Here is a 14,286-nt window from a genome sequence, read left to right as displayed (position 1 = left end):
AAGCTCATTGCCCTTTTTCAGCAGTTGATGACTGAAACTGATGTGGCCTATTGTGTACAAGGGGGTTGTCAAAATGTACAGGGGGGTTGTCAAAATGTACAGGGGGGTTGTCAAAATGTACGGGGGGGGTACTGCCTAAGTCATAGCTGGTTTAACGAGCCCAGCAGATGTCTTATCAGACAAATACCAGAACAAAACCTCCTAGTGAGGAGAATGGGGGTTGTACAAGGAGTACTGCTTAAATCATGGCTGGCTTGACAAGCCCAGCAGTTGCCTTATCAGACAGCACTAAGATAAGGCTTCCTAGCGAAGGGAATAGCCCATTAAACCAGCTAGACATGGACCAGACCCATCCAGCTCCTAAAGAGCATGCGTGAGGACCAGAGGTAAAAAGTTCAAGCCTGAGGAAGCCTCATTTACTTCATCTTGAAGACCCCTACCCACAAGAGGAAGACTACTTACTTCATCTGAAGACCCCTGCCCAAGACCACCAGGAGGCACTGCGCATGCGTGGAGAGCCTTTTAGCTCATTATAATACGAAGCGGGGATAGAATATGAATATGTATAGGCGTATTGTGCGACCTAATACCTATGTATGACTTTACAGGATAAATGTAAAAGGAAAACGGCACTGAGGCACGCGTGCCTTTTGGAGGACCAATCCCCCATGCGTCTTCAGCTGAATAAAGCATACCTACTTTACAACTTTAACCAAGTTGTGGAGTCTATTCCGCTATCAATTTGGCGAGCCAGGCAGGAGATCTCTGTTCGGCTGCAGGATCGGCGGAGGGGCGGACCTCCTAGGCGCCCCAGGCCACTTGCCTGGAGGGGCTCCACTCCTCGTCCGCTCACTGCGGGGACAGACAACAACCTGTGCCGGCTGCGGAGAAACGGTATGCTTGGAATTTAGGTTTGTAATTGTCCTAGGATTGGTAAAGGCCTGTAAGGCGTACGCGTGGCCGGGGCTGCTGGTAAGGCGCTCAGAGACGTCTGGCGCACAGCCTTGTTCCCCTTGGTAGGTAGGGCTTGCAAGCAAGGGACTCATCGACCGATAGAGCGGCCGCTAGCGACCCTGGTGGTGGGTCGGGTGAGTCTAGGGATTCGTCTGCTGATAGAGCAGCGGTTTGTATGGGACGAATCCAAAAGGAGCTCCGGGCTAAGGGAGCCCGCCGCTGTATCGAGCTCCAGGTCTCACTGAAGGGTGCAAATGGCATCTGGTGGTGAGTAAACTGGTGTAAGTGTGGGGGATCCCGAGTGCAAGTGGTTTGTGTTTGTGTGACTGAGACGTAGCGTAGCTACGAAGCGAGTGCGGAGTCCCGATCCGCGGTTCCGTGTTCTCCGCGAGGAGAGCGGCCGGAGACGGACGAAGTGTTTTTGTTTTGTGTTGTGTTTCGGCTCCCGATCCGCAGTTCCGTGTCCTCCGCGAGGAGAGCGGGCGGGGACGGACAAAGTGTCTTCTGTGTTGTGTCTAAATGTTTTGTGTGTGTATATGTCTGTCGTTGCTGTTAAAGATTACAGTGCTTAAGCGGTGGGGGAGCAGTAGACAAAAAGTAAACTGTTGCTACTGGGGGGGGTGTGTGTTAAGAAGAGTTCCCTCTGCGCCCCAGTGGCTGTATAACAGAAGTATAGCCTCTTGAGACCTGAACTTTACACTCGGTACCAGAGGCTTGTAGCCTCATATATGGGTGCATAATAACTTTTGAATAGTGGAACCTGCCGTGGATACTAGGACAGTGTAAATTTTGATGGAACCGAAACTGATCTAACAACAGGGGAGTTGATCTGCAGAGCCCAAAGGTATCATTTTACTGAACCCCCTGAGAATATCATAAAATTCGTGTGTAGGTGCTCTCATATTTTTTAAGTGCATTTGCAGAGCACTGGGAAAGAGAAGCTGCAGAGATTTGTAAAAGATTGTTTGAAACGGGAGCCGGTCAAAACAAGGGAATTCTGAAGAAAAGCCCATTGGGTTACATTTTGGCACACTGGAAAGAACTGGGAGGGTCTTCTGGGGTAAACAAGAAAACATTGATAAAATATTGTAACCAATGGTGGCCTTTATATGCTTTGGAAGATCAGGAGACATGGCCTAAAAATGGAACTCTGAATTATAATACATTGTTACAATGAATGTTGGTTTTGAGGTTGCCAGGAAAATGGGATTAAGTGCTGTATACAGATATGTTTTTCACTGTGGGAGATCACCCGGAGTGGCAGGCAGAATGTGAAATTAATATAGCTCTGCCAGATCCCTAATTCTGGCTCTGGAAAAGGACAAGGAAAAACTGGAAGCTAAGCTGGAGAGATGTTGTTCGGCCTGGGATATTGGGGAATGATGATTGAAAGTTATAAATGGGAAAATTATGTATCACATACCTCTGAGAGGAGCACCCTCTATATCTGTCCTATCAGATATTGATAAGGAGGAGGAGATTGCTGTCACCTGCGACAAGCAGCACATTCACATTCAGAGTTAAGAAAGGGTTAAACTGGAAGTGCTGCTGCAGCGGCAGGCATCTGAAACCTCTGCAGAGCAGGGGGAGCAACTGTGAGGGGAAAAAAAAAAAAAAAGGAAACCAAGTGGAAAGGAGGGGAGCTCGCGCAGCTCCCGTGTTTGAGCACGGGATGGGTGCTGGGGCAGGTAAACAAGTGGGAACAGACATGTTGACAGACGGGACTGAGGGGTTGTTGAATAGATGTGGACAGAAGTGCTTTGAAACTGACTGCCCTGGGGGGGGGAGAGAGTGCCATGGGGTGGCTCCGGTGGCTGAATTGGAACTAGACTGACAAGGGACCTAGGGAATCCTCCCTAGCAGATCCACTGGTTACATTAAAACTATGGACTAGAGGAAATAAAGTGGAATTTTTAGTAGACACTGGGGCAACATATTCGGCTTTGAATAAGGCATTGATACCTGTAGGAGGAGACTATGTTACTGTAAAAGGGGCAACTGGCCAAAGTGAAAAGGCATATTTTTGTAAGCCACTGAAATATCAATTGGGAAAGCAATGGGACATTCATAAATTTTTATATATGCCTAATGCCCCAAAGGCTCTCCTGGGGAGAGATTTGGTGGAACAACTGGGGGCCATTATTACCTTCAAAGAAGGCGATATCACCTTGAAAGTAAATGATCAACAATACAGATTAAGCTCAAGGAGGGAAAACAACCAGTTAGGATTAAACAATACCCTCTAAGAAAAGAAGATAGGGAGGGAATTTGTACAATAATTGAAAACTTTTTACAGTTAGGATTATTAAAAGAATGTCAATCTGATTTTAATACCCCTATCTTACCAGTCTGTAAGCCTGATGGATCATATCGGGTGGTACAGGATTTGAGAGCTGTCAACAAGATCACTGAAGATCTTTACCCGGGGGTAGCAAATCCATACACGCTACTGACTTGCTTAATTCCAGAACTAACTTGGTTTACTGTTTTAAATCTAAAGGACGCCTTCTTTTGCCTCCCTCTCCATGAAGCCAGTCAGAAAATTTTTGCATTTGAATGGGAAACCCCCAAAAGTAGGTGCAAAACCCAGCTCACATGGACGGTGCTGCCTCAAGGATTTAAGAACAGTCCCGCTTTGTTTGGAGAACAACTTGCCAAAGACTTAGAATCATGGGAAGCCCCACCGGAGGAAGGAAGAATACTGCAGTATGTGGACGACATCCTAATTGCCACCCGGAAACTTGTGTGGCTTGGACGGTAAGCCTCTTAAATTTCTTGGGACTCCAGGGATATCTCATACAATGTCTGCCGTGCTGGAAGTAAAAGGTGGACACTGACTTTCTCCTCAGAAATTTCTAGAGTATCAAGCCATCATGATAGAGCAGGATGATGTTGAGATTGTGGTAACTAACATTATCAATCCAGCCTCTTTCCTCAGTGGTAATGAAGGAGAACCTGTATACCATGATTGCCTGGAAACCATTGAGGCTGCCTATCCTAGTCGTCCAGATTTGAGGAGTATCCCTTTGGATAACACAGAAACCTGATTCACTGACGGGAGCAGTCATGTCATCAGCCTGAATATGCAGTTACCACCTGCAGAGAGGTAATAGAATCTGGACCTTTGCCTATAAACACTTCTGCACAGAAAGTGGAATTGATTGCTCTGACCAGAGCCCTGAACATCTACACAGACTCAAAATATGCAGTCGGAGTCGTACATGCGCATGGTGCTATTTGGAAGGAGAGAGGACTGTTAAATTCACAAGGGAAAAACATCAAACATGCACAGGAAGTATTGAGACTATTGAAAGCAGTCCAATTGCCTGAGAAGGTGGCAATTATGCACATCAAGGCACACCAGAAGGTGAGCTCTGAATTAGAAGAAAGAAATGAGCTGGCGGACAGAGAGGCAAAAGAAGCAGCAAAAGGTGAGGTACCAACCGAAGGAGCATTGATCCCTGATGGGAAAGTTTCCTTAGAAGGTAAGCCAGATTATAATAAGGAAGATCAAAAATTGATTGCAGATCAAAACAGAATATTCAGTGAAGAAGGGTGGGCCAGCACACCACAAGGAAGGGTAATTGTTCCCTTATCAATGTTATGGTCTTTAGTAAAGAATGAACATCAGAAAACACACTGGGGAGCCGAGACCTTATGCCACCATTCAACAGGTAACTCGCCAGTGTGATCTTTGCCTTAGGACAAATCCCAAAATTATACCCAAGCTCAAAATGGGTCAAATTGGAAAGGGTAATGGACCAGGACAGCAATGGCAGATCGATTTCATGGAACTGCCGAGAAAAGGGGGGTACAGATACTTGTTAGTATTAACAGACACCTTTTCAGGTTGGCCAGAAGCCTTTCCAACTAGGAGTGCAAAGGCACGAGAAGTGACCAAAATATTGTTACAGGAGATAATACCACGCTTTGGAGTTCCAGTCATAATATCTTCAGACAGAGGGCCACATTTTATTTCAAATGTGGTACAGCAAGTAAGCAAATATCTTGGATCCCTTATCATCCACAATCAAGTGGACAAGTGGAAATCATTTAATCAAACAACAAATTGTGAAATTGGGCCAGGAGGCCAGGCTACCTTGGCCCCAGTCCCTTCCATTGGCCTTGTTGAGAATTCGAACTAAACCAAGAGCACGAGAAGGACTGAGTCCTTTCGAAATTTTATATGGAAGGCCATATGGGGTTCAACAGGGAATGTCTCCCCAAGCGGGAGAAGAAACCATGAACACCTATATAATAGAGTTAGGAAAGCAGCTTACTAGAATTGAAAAACATGTGGCTGGAACTCGAAGCAGAGGGTTGGACAGCTCGGTACACAATATACAGCCTGGAGATTATGTGTATGTAAAGTCTTTCAAACCTACAGGAGATGATGATCTCGAGCCAAGATGGAAAGGGACATTCCAGGTGTTGTTAACTACATTCACAGCTATCAAGATTAAGGAACAGAACGCCTGGATTCATCATACTGGAGTTAAGAAAGCTCCGAAGACACCCTGGAGAGCGATCCAAACTGAAAATGAACTGAAACTAAAGCTAATTCGTAACAAGTAACACTGCAAATTGATAAGACTGTGTTGATGATATTTTTAACCTTCTTGTTTAAAGCTTTAATACTTCTCTCTTGTTTGCAATTATAACCAGCGAGAGGTCGAAGAATGATGAAAATAGTTACAGGATTAACTGTGATTCTAGGGGTCACACAAAGTCTTGACAAAATGTTACCATTATTAGGTAGAGACAAATGTTTAGCTTACTTGGGCAAATAGAACTGGTGATACTGATTTTTGTTTATCACTCACACAAGTAGGCAACCCATTCCAAACGTGTGTAATCGGAGTTCCTTATCTAAGTATGGATGGGTGAAGAATGATTCAGTCTTGAAGCTTACAATAGTAACCAGAGTATTTAAGAGAACTTCAGGCGATTGGACAGTTGCATCTGTTCAGACAAGAGGAATTATAAAAGGACTAAATCGTTCAACCATCCCAATTCAGGAACTCCGACTTCTGGGGTCTGACCAAAGTAATCAGAGCTGTATAACATTCAATTCTTGGTCAGATGAAACTCCAGAAACTAAAGTGACTAGTAGGAAAGATTGGTATCATAATGTTACCTCATATTGTCTTGGGTCTTCTCCTTCACTCCCATATGATGGTATCACCCCTAAGGCACTACCCCCAGGTTACTTCTTAATATGCGGAGACCGTGCATGGCCAGGAATACCCTCTAAGCCGCAGGGGGGACCATGCTATTTAGGAAAATTGTCCTTGTTTGCAGCTTCCAAAAAACATACAATCCAAACCCTACGAGAAGACCTTCATAGGAATAAAAGATCTATTAACCAATTAGGCCCTAAATGTGACCCCACATTAAAGATTTGGGGCCATACAAAGCGATTCTTTGCTGCACTGCTTTTACTAAACGTAGCAGCTGGAAAAGCATTGGCAGATATCCATCGCCTCGCATGTTGGACAGCACAACAGCTAAAGAAATTGCAAGTTGATGGAGGGTTGGATGATTGGTTGAATGGGTTTGGGATTACAGGGTGGATTAAGGAGTTAATCAAACAAGAGGTTTGGATTCTGGCTGTAGTTCTCTTAGTCTTAATGACAATTCCATGCTTAATCCAATGTGTCTTGAATATGTTTCGCAAATCTATTGAAGGCACCTGGGTATCTCTTAAGTAAAAGAATTTACTTATGTTATAGAAAAGGGGGGAATTGAAACTGATGTGGCCTATTGTGTACAAGGGGGTTGTCAAAATGTACAGGGGGGTTGTCAAAATGTACAGGGGGGTTGTCAAAATGTACAGGGGGGTACTGCTTAAGTCATAGCTGGTTTAACGAGCTCAGCAGATGTCTTATCAGACAAATACCAGAACAAAACCTCCTAGTGAGGATAATGGGGGTTGTACAAGGAGTACTGCTTAAATCATGGCTGGCTTGACAAGCCCAGCAGTTGCCTTATCAGACAGCACTAAGATAAGGCTTCCTAGCGAAGGGAATAGCTCATTAAACCAGCTAGACATGGACCAGACCCATCCAGCTCCTAAAGAGCATGCGTGAGGACCAGAGGTAAAAAGTTCAAGCCTGAGGAAGACTCGTTTACTTCATCTTGAAGACCCCTACCCACAAGAGGAAGACTACTTACTTCATCTGAAGACCCCTGCCCAAGACCACCAGGAGGCACTGCGCATGCGTGGAGAGCCTTTTAGCTCATTATAATACAAAGCGGGGATAGAATATGAATATGTATAGGCGTATTGTGCGACCTAATACCTATGTATGACTTTACAGGATAAATGTAAAAGGAAAACGGCACTGAGGCACGCATGCCTTTTGGAGGACCAATCCCCCGTGCGTCTTCAGCTGAATAAAGCATACCTACTTTACAACTTTAACCAAGTTGTGGAGTCTATTCCGCTATCAATGACAAGCCCTGTACTTAGGGTTGCAAGGTTAGTTTTACCATACCTATACTCACATCTCTGTAGGTAGAGAAGCACACAGCAGAGAAAAAGAAGAAAGGACAAGAATGGCAGAGAGAGGACACACTGTGCCTGCAAAATGTTATGGAAAAAATACTGTACTGAAATTAGGCAGTATTTGTGGACTCAATTCTGTTGCTGCATCACAGTGCAATAAATTTTGTGTTAAAAAAAATCATTTCTTGTCTACTCACCTGTAACAGGCATCCCAAAGAGACAGCATGGATGCCTCACCTCTGCTGGGGCTTTGAGCACTGTCAGCGAAGTCCAACACAGACCAAAACCCAGAAAATACAAGTCTGAGAAACTGAAACTGGGGGTCCCTGTTTCTCTGAAAGGCCAGGCAACCTTTAAAATACCAGGACCATGCCAAGTAAGGCAGCTGGGGCATTTTCCAGGTTATGCGACTGAGCAAGGGCATAAATTCAAGCAAACTGAGTTACCGTCTGCCCAGCTGAACATTCCCACCCCTCCTACATGCCAGCAGGGCCGTTCATCAGACCCTGCCAAGAGCTGCTTCAGGAAACTAACCAAAAGTAACTTGGCATCCCTGTTAAGCTTTCTGAACTACCTTCTCCAGGGACTGAGATGAGCCCCAGTGAGCGCAGAAAGACAAGATTGCACAACTGAATGAGGAAAGGCAGCACAGCATGAGAAACCTGCTGGTCATACCTAACTGCTGTGTTAGGCACAGCATCCATCTTGGAAACCAGGATCAGCCTTCAAAACATGCAGCTTAAGTGATAAGCAGTAAGATCCAAATATAGTATTTTTAGCCTCCAAGCTCTGTCCTGAGTGAAGTGGTTACAGGATGGGTACCCCCTGCTGAACTACACTCCTTCACAGTTAGTGATGACTAGCTCCAGAGCCTGGCTTTTTTCTTTAAAAAAAACCAAACTGTGCACCTCTGGCAGTGGTGGGGAGCATTCACACAGCTCAGCTGAAGGCAGCTATAACATAGGTACAGAAGCAGCTAGCACCTTCACCACCCACACAGGGTGTGCTCTAGGGAGAGTCTTATTTCTAGACCAAGGCTGGTTGTCATGTTTCTGTGATACCAGATGAGAATCACGAATTAGTATGGGTGGCAGGCAGTCAAGGCTTGGGAAGGTTATTTTAAAAGAATGCCCATGTGCTTCCGAATAGTATACTGTGTGTGACCATACAGGCACACCCACTGTATTTTAGAAGTACAACATGAGGCATTAGCACTTTCTTTTCATGAAAATACTGAAGCTTATTTTGTGAACATGGTGCTGTTTAGTATGCCTCAGGTTAGATTTGCAGTCTTTCTCAGTATGAAACTGAAACTTGTGTGTTGCTGTGAGAAGTGGGGAAATTAACTTCTTCACCACGTCTCACTTCTGACATGCAAAATGATGGACTTATTAGCATGATACTTCTGCTGCTGTATCTGTGTTGTACCTCCTGACACCTTTCAGCTTGAGCTTCAGTAAGCTTTCTGCAGCATGAATAAATACACTCGCTACTTCATCGACCACAGAAAATATATGAAAATATGTGTTTACTAAAATAAACTCTGAAAAGCTATCTGGTCAAAACTTATCAACGTTTGGACAAAGGTTTCGATCGCTGCACTGTGCTGCAGCAGAGCATGCTTTCAGTAACTGCAAAACGCTTAATGGGGATTGATAAACCTTTTAAGCTAGTAAATCAGTTGCATTTAACTGAAATTTGGTTCCTTTCTTCAAACAACTGGCCTACAGCTAGATTGTTTCAAACACATGCTAAAAACAACATGAACTTACCTAAAGCCCTTACTTATTTGATACAAGTCAGACATATACAAACACGCTCTCTAGTTGAAACCCACATTATTTCAGGATGTGAGGTGCGATGATGAGGTGACAGAGTTTCTGCATTCAGAGGCCCAGCTGGTGCCAGAGTTGTTCTATGTAGTCATTAGTCATTATTCTTGGATAGCTGCTAAAGCACAAGAAGTTCCACCTCAACATGAGGATGAACTTCTTTACACTGAGGGTGGTAGAGCACTGGAACAGGCTGCTCAGGGATGTCATGGAATTTCCCTCTCTGGAATCATTCAAAACCCACCTGGACATGTTCCTGTGTAACCTGCTCAGGGGTTGGAGCAGATGAGCAGATGATCACCAGAAGTCCCTTCCAACCCTACTGATTCTATGATTCTGTAAAAATATGAACAAATTCTGTAAGAAAGCATTTGAGTGAGAAAAAGCTTTAATACTGGTAATAAAACTTAATCTCTGCAAGTCAGCTGCTCTTTCAGCTAATAACATTTGGAAGGAAAGCTATTCAAAGTGTTCTAGTGGAATGGCTTCACTGCTGCAGGGAGATGGCTAGCTGTAGCTGAAACACAGCATCAAACAGTCGCAAATGCACAGATGCTTTCACTAACAGAGGAAAACTAAAAAAAAAAGAAAGAAGCTCCCAGACTCCAGGTAGTGCTACAAGCCTCTGCACTGCCACCATTGGTAGTGACAACACTGGAGATCTGAAGACCACCATGCTGAAATTCACTTGCCCAGGGCGACTGAGTGAGCCCTTTTAGTGTGATCATGCTGAGCACCTGCTGAGACTTTTGATAAAAAGCAGCAGCAGACTGAGAAATGGGCTGTATCAAACCCAAATTCACCCTGAATTGATCCACTCCAGTGCACATCCACATTCTCAATATACATCTCGCATCCACTATGCATATCAGCAATTCAGAAAGTTTTAAAACATGAAAAACAACTTTAATGAGCCACTTGACATGCACAGTTCTTCCATGTGAAGTCCTCTTTAGGTTATTACTTGTAAGATTTTACCTGGGTTAACTTATAGCCAGAAACTTTCAAAGGTCTGCTAATAAATACCTAGAGCAATTGTGCATGTTCAGTTTTTCTGTCAGCAACTGTTTTAACTTAGCAGAACCCATCCATAGAACAGACATCCATCCAACAAAGACACACAGTAAGAACAGCACAGAGATACAGCTATGCCCGTAAATTCTGGCTGCAATCCCTTCCAACCTCAACCTGGACTTTTTGGCAAGGGTCTCACACATTGTCATTAATCAAAGCCATTAATTACATCTGAAAATTTACTTTAAACCCTGAGGACTATCAGATGGTATTCTAACAAAGCACTGAGACTTTATTATTTGTATATGCTACTTACTTCAAAAGCTAAGCATGATGTTAACACCACACTAAAGTCTACTTACTCACGGTTTTGTTTGCCAGTCTCCCAGCTGTGAGAGCTGCCAGTGCTTTCGACTTGACTTAAATCTTTAAGTGATTCTTAGCAGTAATTAGTGATTTCAGTTGAGTTCAGATTCTTATACTGCCACAGTGAAATACATTTTAGTTATTTAGAAGTAGAATCATGCTGTCTGCTTGTGCCTCCTCTGCACTCTAAACTGCCTTTTCTCCTGTTTCAAAAAGTTTCTCTAAACAAAGCTCTTGGAAAAAAAAATCATTTAGGTATCTCAAAAAGCACTATTATTAATCTAAAAAATTATATCTATAAACTTAGACTGACTGTAAAACTATATACACCTTCCAGAAGGTATTCTGCATGTAAGACTAAATCCCAAATATTGGAATAATTGTGTTGACTCTATCTATCCAGTTCATATGTCTTGATGTTCAAGTTCCTAGCCTAACAGCTGTTATTCTTGACTACATCTGAGAAGGGAAAAAAGGAGAGGTAAAATTCCTGACCAATGTTCACTAATCTTAATGTGAAGATATCCCTAAAGCTTAATAACTTACAATCGAGAATAAATAGCTAGTAGCTATTAGCTATAGCTAATAAATAAGTAGTCAGTAGCTTTTGCAACAGCTGCTGGAGATAATTCACGATCACAATCTCAAAAGCTTAAAATACATTAAAAGATTTTCCATTCATAGTTTTATTCTAACCTCATTCTATTATCATTGGGAAAAAAAAAAGAAAAAAAAAACTCACCAAAAAAACCCTCAAAAAACAGAACTACCAGTTCAACTGTCCAGTGTTCAAATGGTAGGGAACATAAGATGGTGTCACAGATGCTTCTCCAACGCACTTCTGCCTCATCACAGCAGCAAAGCTCATCCTTAATTATTTCTGATTTAGCAGTTTCTTTATACTTGGATATCCTAGTAACTGACTGATAAAAGCCTCAGTATTCAGTGCAACTCAGACATGTGCTGTGAACAGGTGTACAGCACAACTGTGCTAGAAGGGAGCGGTACCAAAAGAAGCAGCTGAGGAAATAGTGTTTCCTATGACAAACTTCCAGAGCCCTTTGCCTTTTCAAACTCATTTGCTACAGAGTTTTTAATTTGGTGAGGCCAGAAGGGCTCAACCACATTGTTCTGGGTTCAGCTGACTACAACCATCAACCATCTTCTCTTTCCTGAAGACAAAGTTTTAATGTTGAAAGTGTTAACTCAGCTCTCCAATGCATTTTCACCTTCCCCATATTGCAGTATTCTGCAGAAAACAATCATAGTGCAGGTAACAACAGTTCCAGCTCTCCTGAGCAGGTGTAAATGGACACAGCTCTCATGAAGTCACTTATCTGCGTCCCTATGCTTCCATGTTGAGACTGACATAAGGTAGCTGTCCTGACACTCAGCATCACTAACTGCTCAGAGGACAGCACCAACAGCACAATAAAACCAACTCGTCTGCTTTTAAGTGGGAGTTCAAACCTTTTGGATAGATTAAATCTCACATGTAGATGGCAAGAACAAATTTTTTTTTGAGAACTAAATAACATGAGATGGATTTGAGATGTTCTTTGAACACCAGAAGTATCATAAAATGGCAGTCTCCCCATTTTCTGCACTCTTCTCTAAGCAGCACCTAATTTACACAGGGAAACCATTTGTTAGGTTGACCCTTCTTCTTGCTTTCTTCAGCTCCCCACAAATCAATACAAATCTTGTCTTTAAGGTAAGGACTGTACTGGACATTCCACCTCATGGAGTGACCAATCCTTCTTTGAGCAAACAGGTTTGAAGAAAACAGGAGCAGATGAAACATAAATCCAGTTTGTCTTCAGTGCAAAGCCACTGATTTTCACCATTTGTTTTAATTAAGGCTTCACCAAAAAGAAATATATAGTACCATCTTTAATAGCCGAAAATTAGCACACTCCTTTCAGAACAAATGGTCCAGGAGTGACTTCTGTCTCTACCATCAATTGTCTTCCTGAACAAAGTAGTATCTCACTGGTGGCCCTGGCAAGTCTTCCTCTCCATCGGTCTCTGGAGCAAATGACACTGTCAAATCCACGTACTTCTTGTCAGCTGATGGTTTCACAAGCTTTTGCATCCTAAAAGGAAATGAAGGACAGTTTGATAACATATCAGAAGGAGGACTGGTAGTGGGAATTCAGGGCCAGGTTAGGATGAATTTCACTACCAGCAATGAAGCCCGACATTCTAGAAATCAGATTAAAATGGAGTATAAGCTGCCTTTTAATTTTGATACAAAAGCTGGTCTTCCACCTGAGGTACAGCAAATGGTATTCCACTTTCATGACAGACATAGCCTGTTAGTGGGCTATTACACTGTTCATTAACAAGTGCTCAGTACAACAAAGAGAAGATGGCCAGTTTTGGATGGGATTCTTCACCAACAGAACTGCTCTTTGGCATACTACTGAAACACAAAGCAAATCTAGCTTTCTGTGCAGGATTCTGGTCAATGAGGAGGAGTACAAGTTCTCAGTCTACCAATAACGGCTGTTCTTACTATGTTATTAAGAAGAACCACTCCAGTGCAGACACTAGATAGAAAGTCAACCAACCTCACTTTCACTACGTATATTTGGATGTCTCAAAATTATTTTCTTGACAACTTGGAGCACTAGTTCATGAGCTCGAATGCTAAGAGGTTGGGGGAATACAGTCATTTCCGTTCCTCACAGGTCATTTACAGAAGGATTTCACATCTGGCTATGCTTTAGCACGCAGGCCAAAAAGCTGCTTCTCCCTATGTACTTTTTCCCTTGCAAGAACACAAAGCATTAGCCTCTTCTTAGCAGAGATACTGAGATCTTTCCCATTCGCATGAGGAAGTCAGGTAACTATGTCTCTAAAATTTACTTTTAAGGAGTATGCTACCAGTCAATGCTGTAACTGTGAAATTAAGACAAGAGTCTTGCACTGCTTATCATATTACAGCGAGAGAAAGATTTAAAAACACACAAGCAAGACCAAAGTTTGCTGTACAAATACCTTATAAAGCTTTTGGAACTGTTTGTAACAGAACACCAAGCTGCTGTAACTACATGGAAAGCTTGAACAGGGTCTCAGAGTTACAAATCCTGACATTCGTAAGAAGCCAGCTTCACACCTTGCCTTTGACTTCATTACACAAACCACTCAAAATAATTTCTACAGCTGTCAGAGAGGGAATATAAGCAACTTACCTTGAGATAGGGTATACATTCACATTTATGTGAATTATTATTAGAATGTGCCAGGCATTCTAAAGGCAGGACCATCCTAGAGGATATTCTCTCCCTGGAAGTTGGAAGTAGCTTGTCCATAGCATATACTACTTTGCCTGGCACTACCTCCTGGCAGACCTTCAGAATGGTACTCATGTACTTGCTCTAGCAAAGCCTGTGAACCCTTTCCTGCATACAGTTCACAGCTGCTGTGAGGAACAAATTTTGACCCAAAACAGTTCAATCAACATATAAGGCAGAACAAAACCTAGGTGAGATCTAGCTGTTACTTTGCAAAGGCTTATCAGTCAAAACTAATGCTCTGCTCTCACACCCTCACAAACTTAAGAGTCTTTAGACTCCAATTTTCTGTCAGTAAGTGGCACTGTAAAGC

General features: G+C 43.0%; 1 protein-coding gene and 1 long non-coding RNA gene across 2 annotated transcripts in view; both read right to left on the bottom strand.

Annotated features, from left to right (window-relative positions):
• Nucleotides 1–10,173: 10,173 nt before the first annotated feature.
• LOC133213208 (uncharacterized) lies at nt 10,174–10,656 on the bottom strand. Its single transcript, XR_009725729.1, has 2 exons — nt 10,379–10,656; nt 10,174–10,348 (listed from the first exon to the last, which is right to left on the bottom strand). It is a non-coding gene; the product is annotated as an uncharacterized LOC133213208 (long non-coding RNA).
• Nucleotides 10,657–12,481: 1,825 nt separating this feature from the next.
• The window catches only part of UBA6 (ubiquitin like modifier activating enzyme 6), a 28,760-nt gene continuing 26,955 nt past the window's right edge, over nt 12,482–14,286 (bottom strand). The window contains exon 34 of the mRNA XM_061355254.1: nt 12,482–12,770. Within this exon, the coding sequence (XP_061211238.1) occupies nt 12,635–12,770 (136 nt within the window). The 3' untranslated portion in view covers nt 12,482–12,634. The remainder of the gene's footprint in view (nt 12,771–14,286) is intronic.

The sequence above is a fragment of the Neopsephotus bourkii genome, unplaced genomic scaffold (genome assembly GCF_033783945.1).
Source record: "Neopsephotus bourkii isolate Nb327-2 ecotype Australia unplaced genomic scaffold, CSIRO-AGI_Nbou_v1 NB_787, whole genome shotgun sequence".
Classification (NCBI taxonomy): Eukaryota; Metazoa; Chordata; class Aves; order Psittaciformes; family Psittacidae; genus Neopsephotus; species Neopsephotus bourkii.
This window is presented reverse-complemented; position numbering and strand designations above follow the sequence as displayed.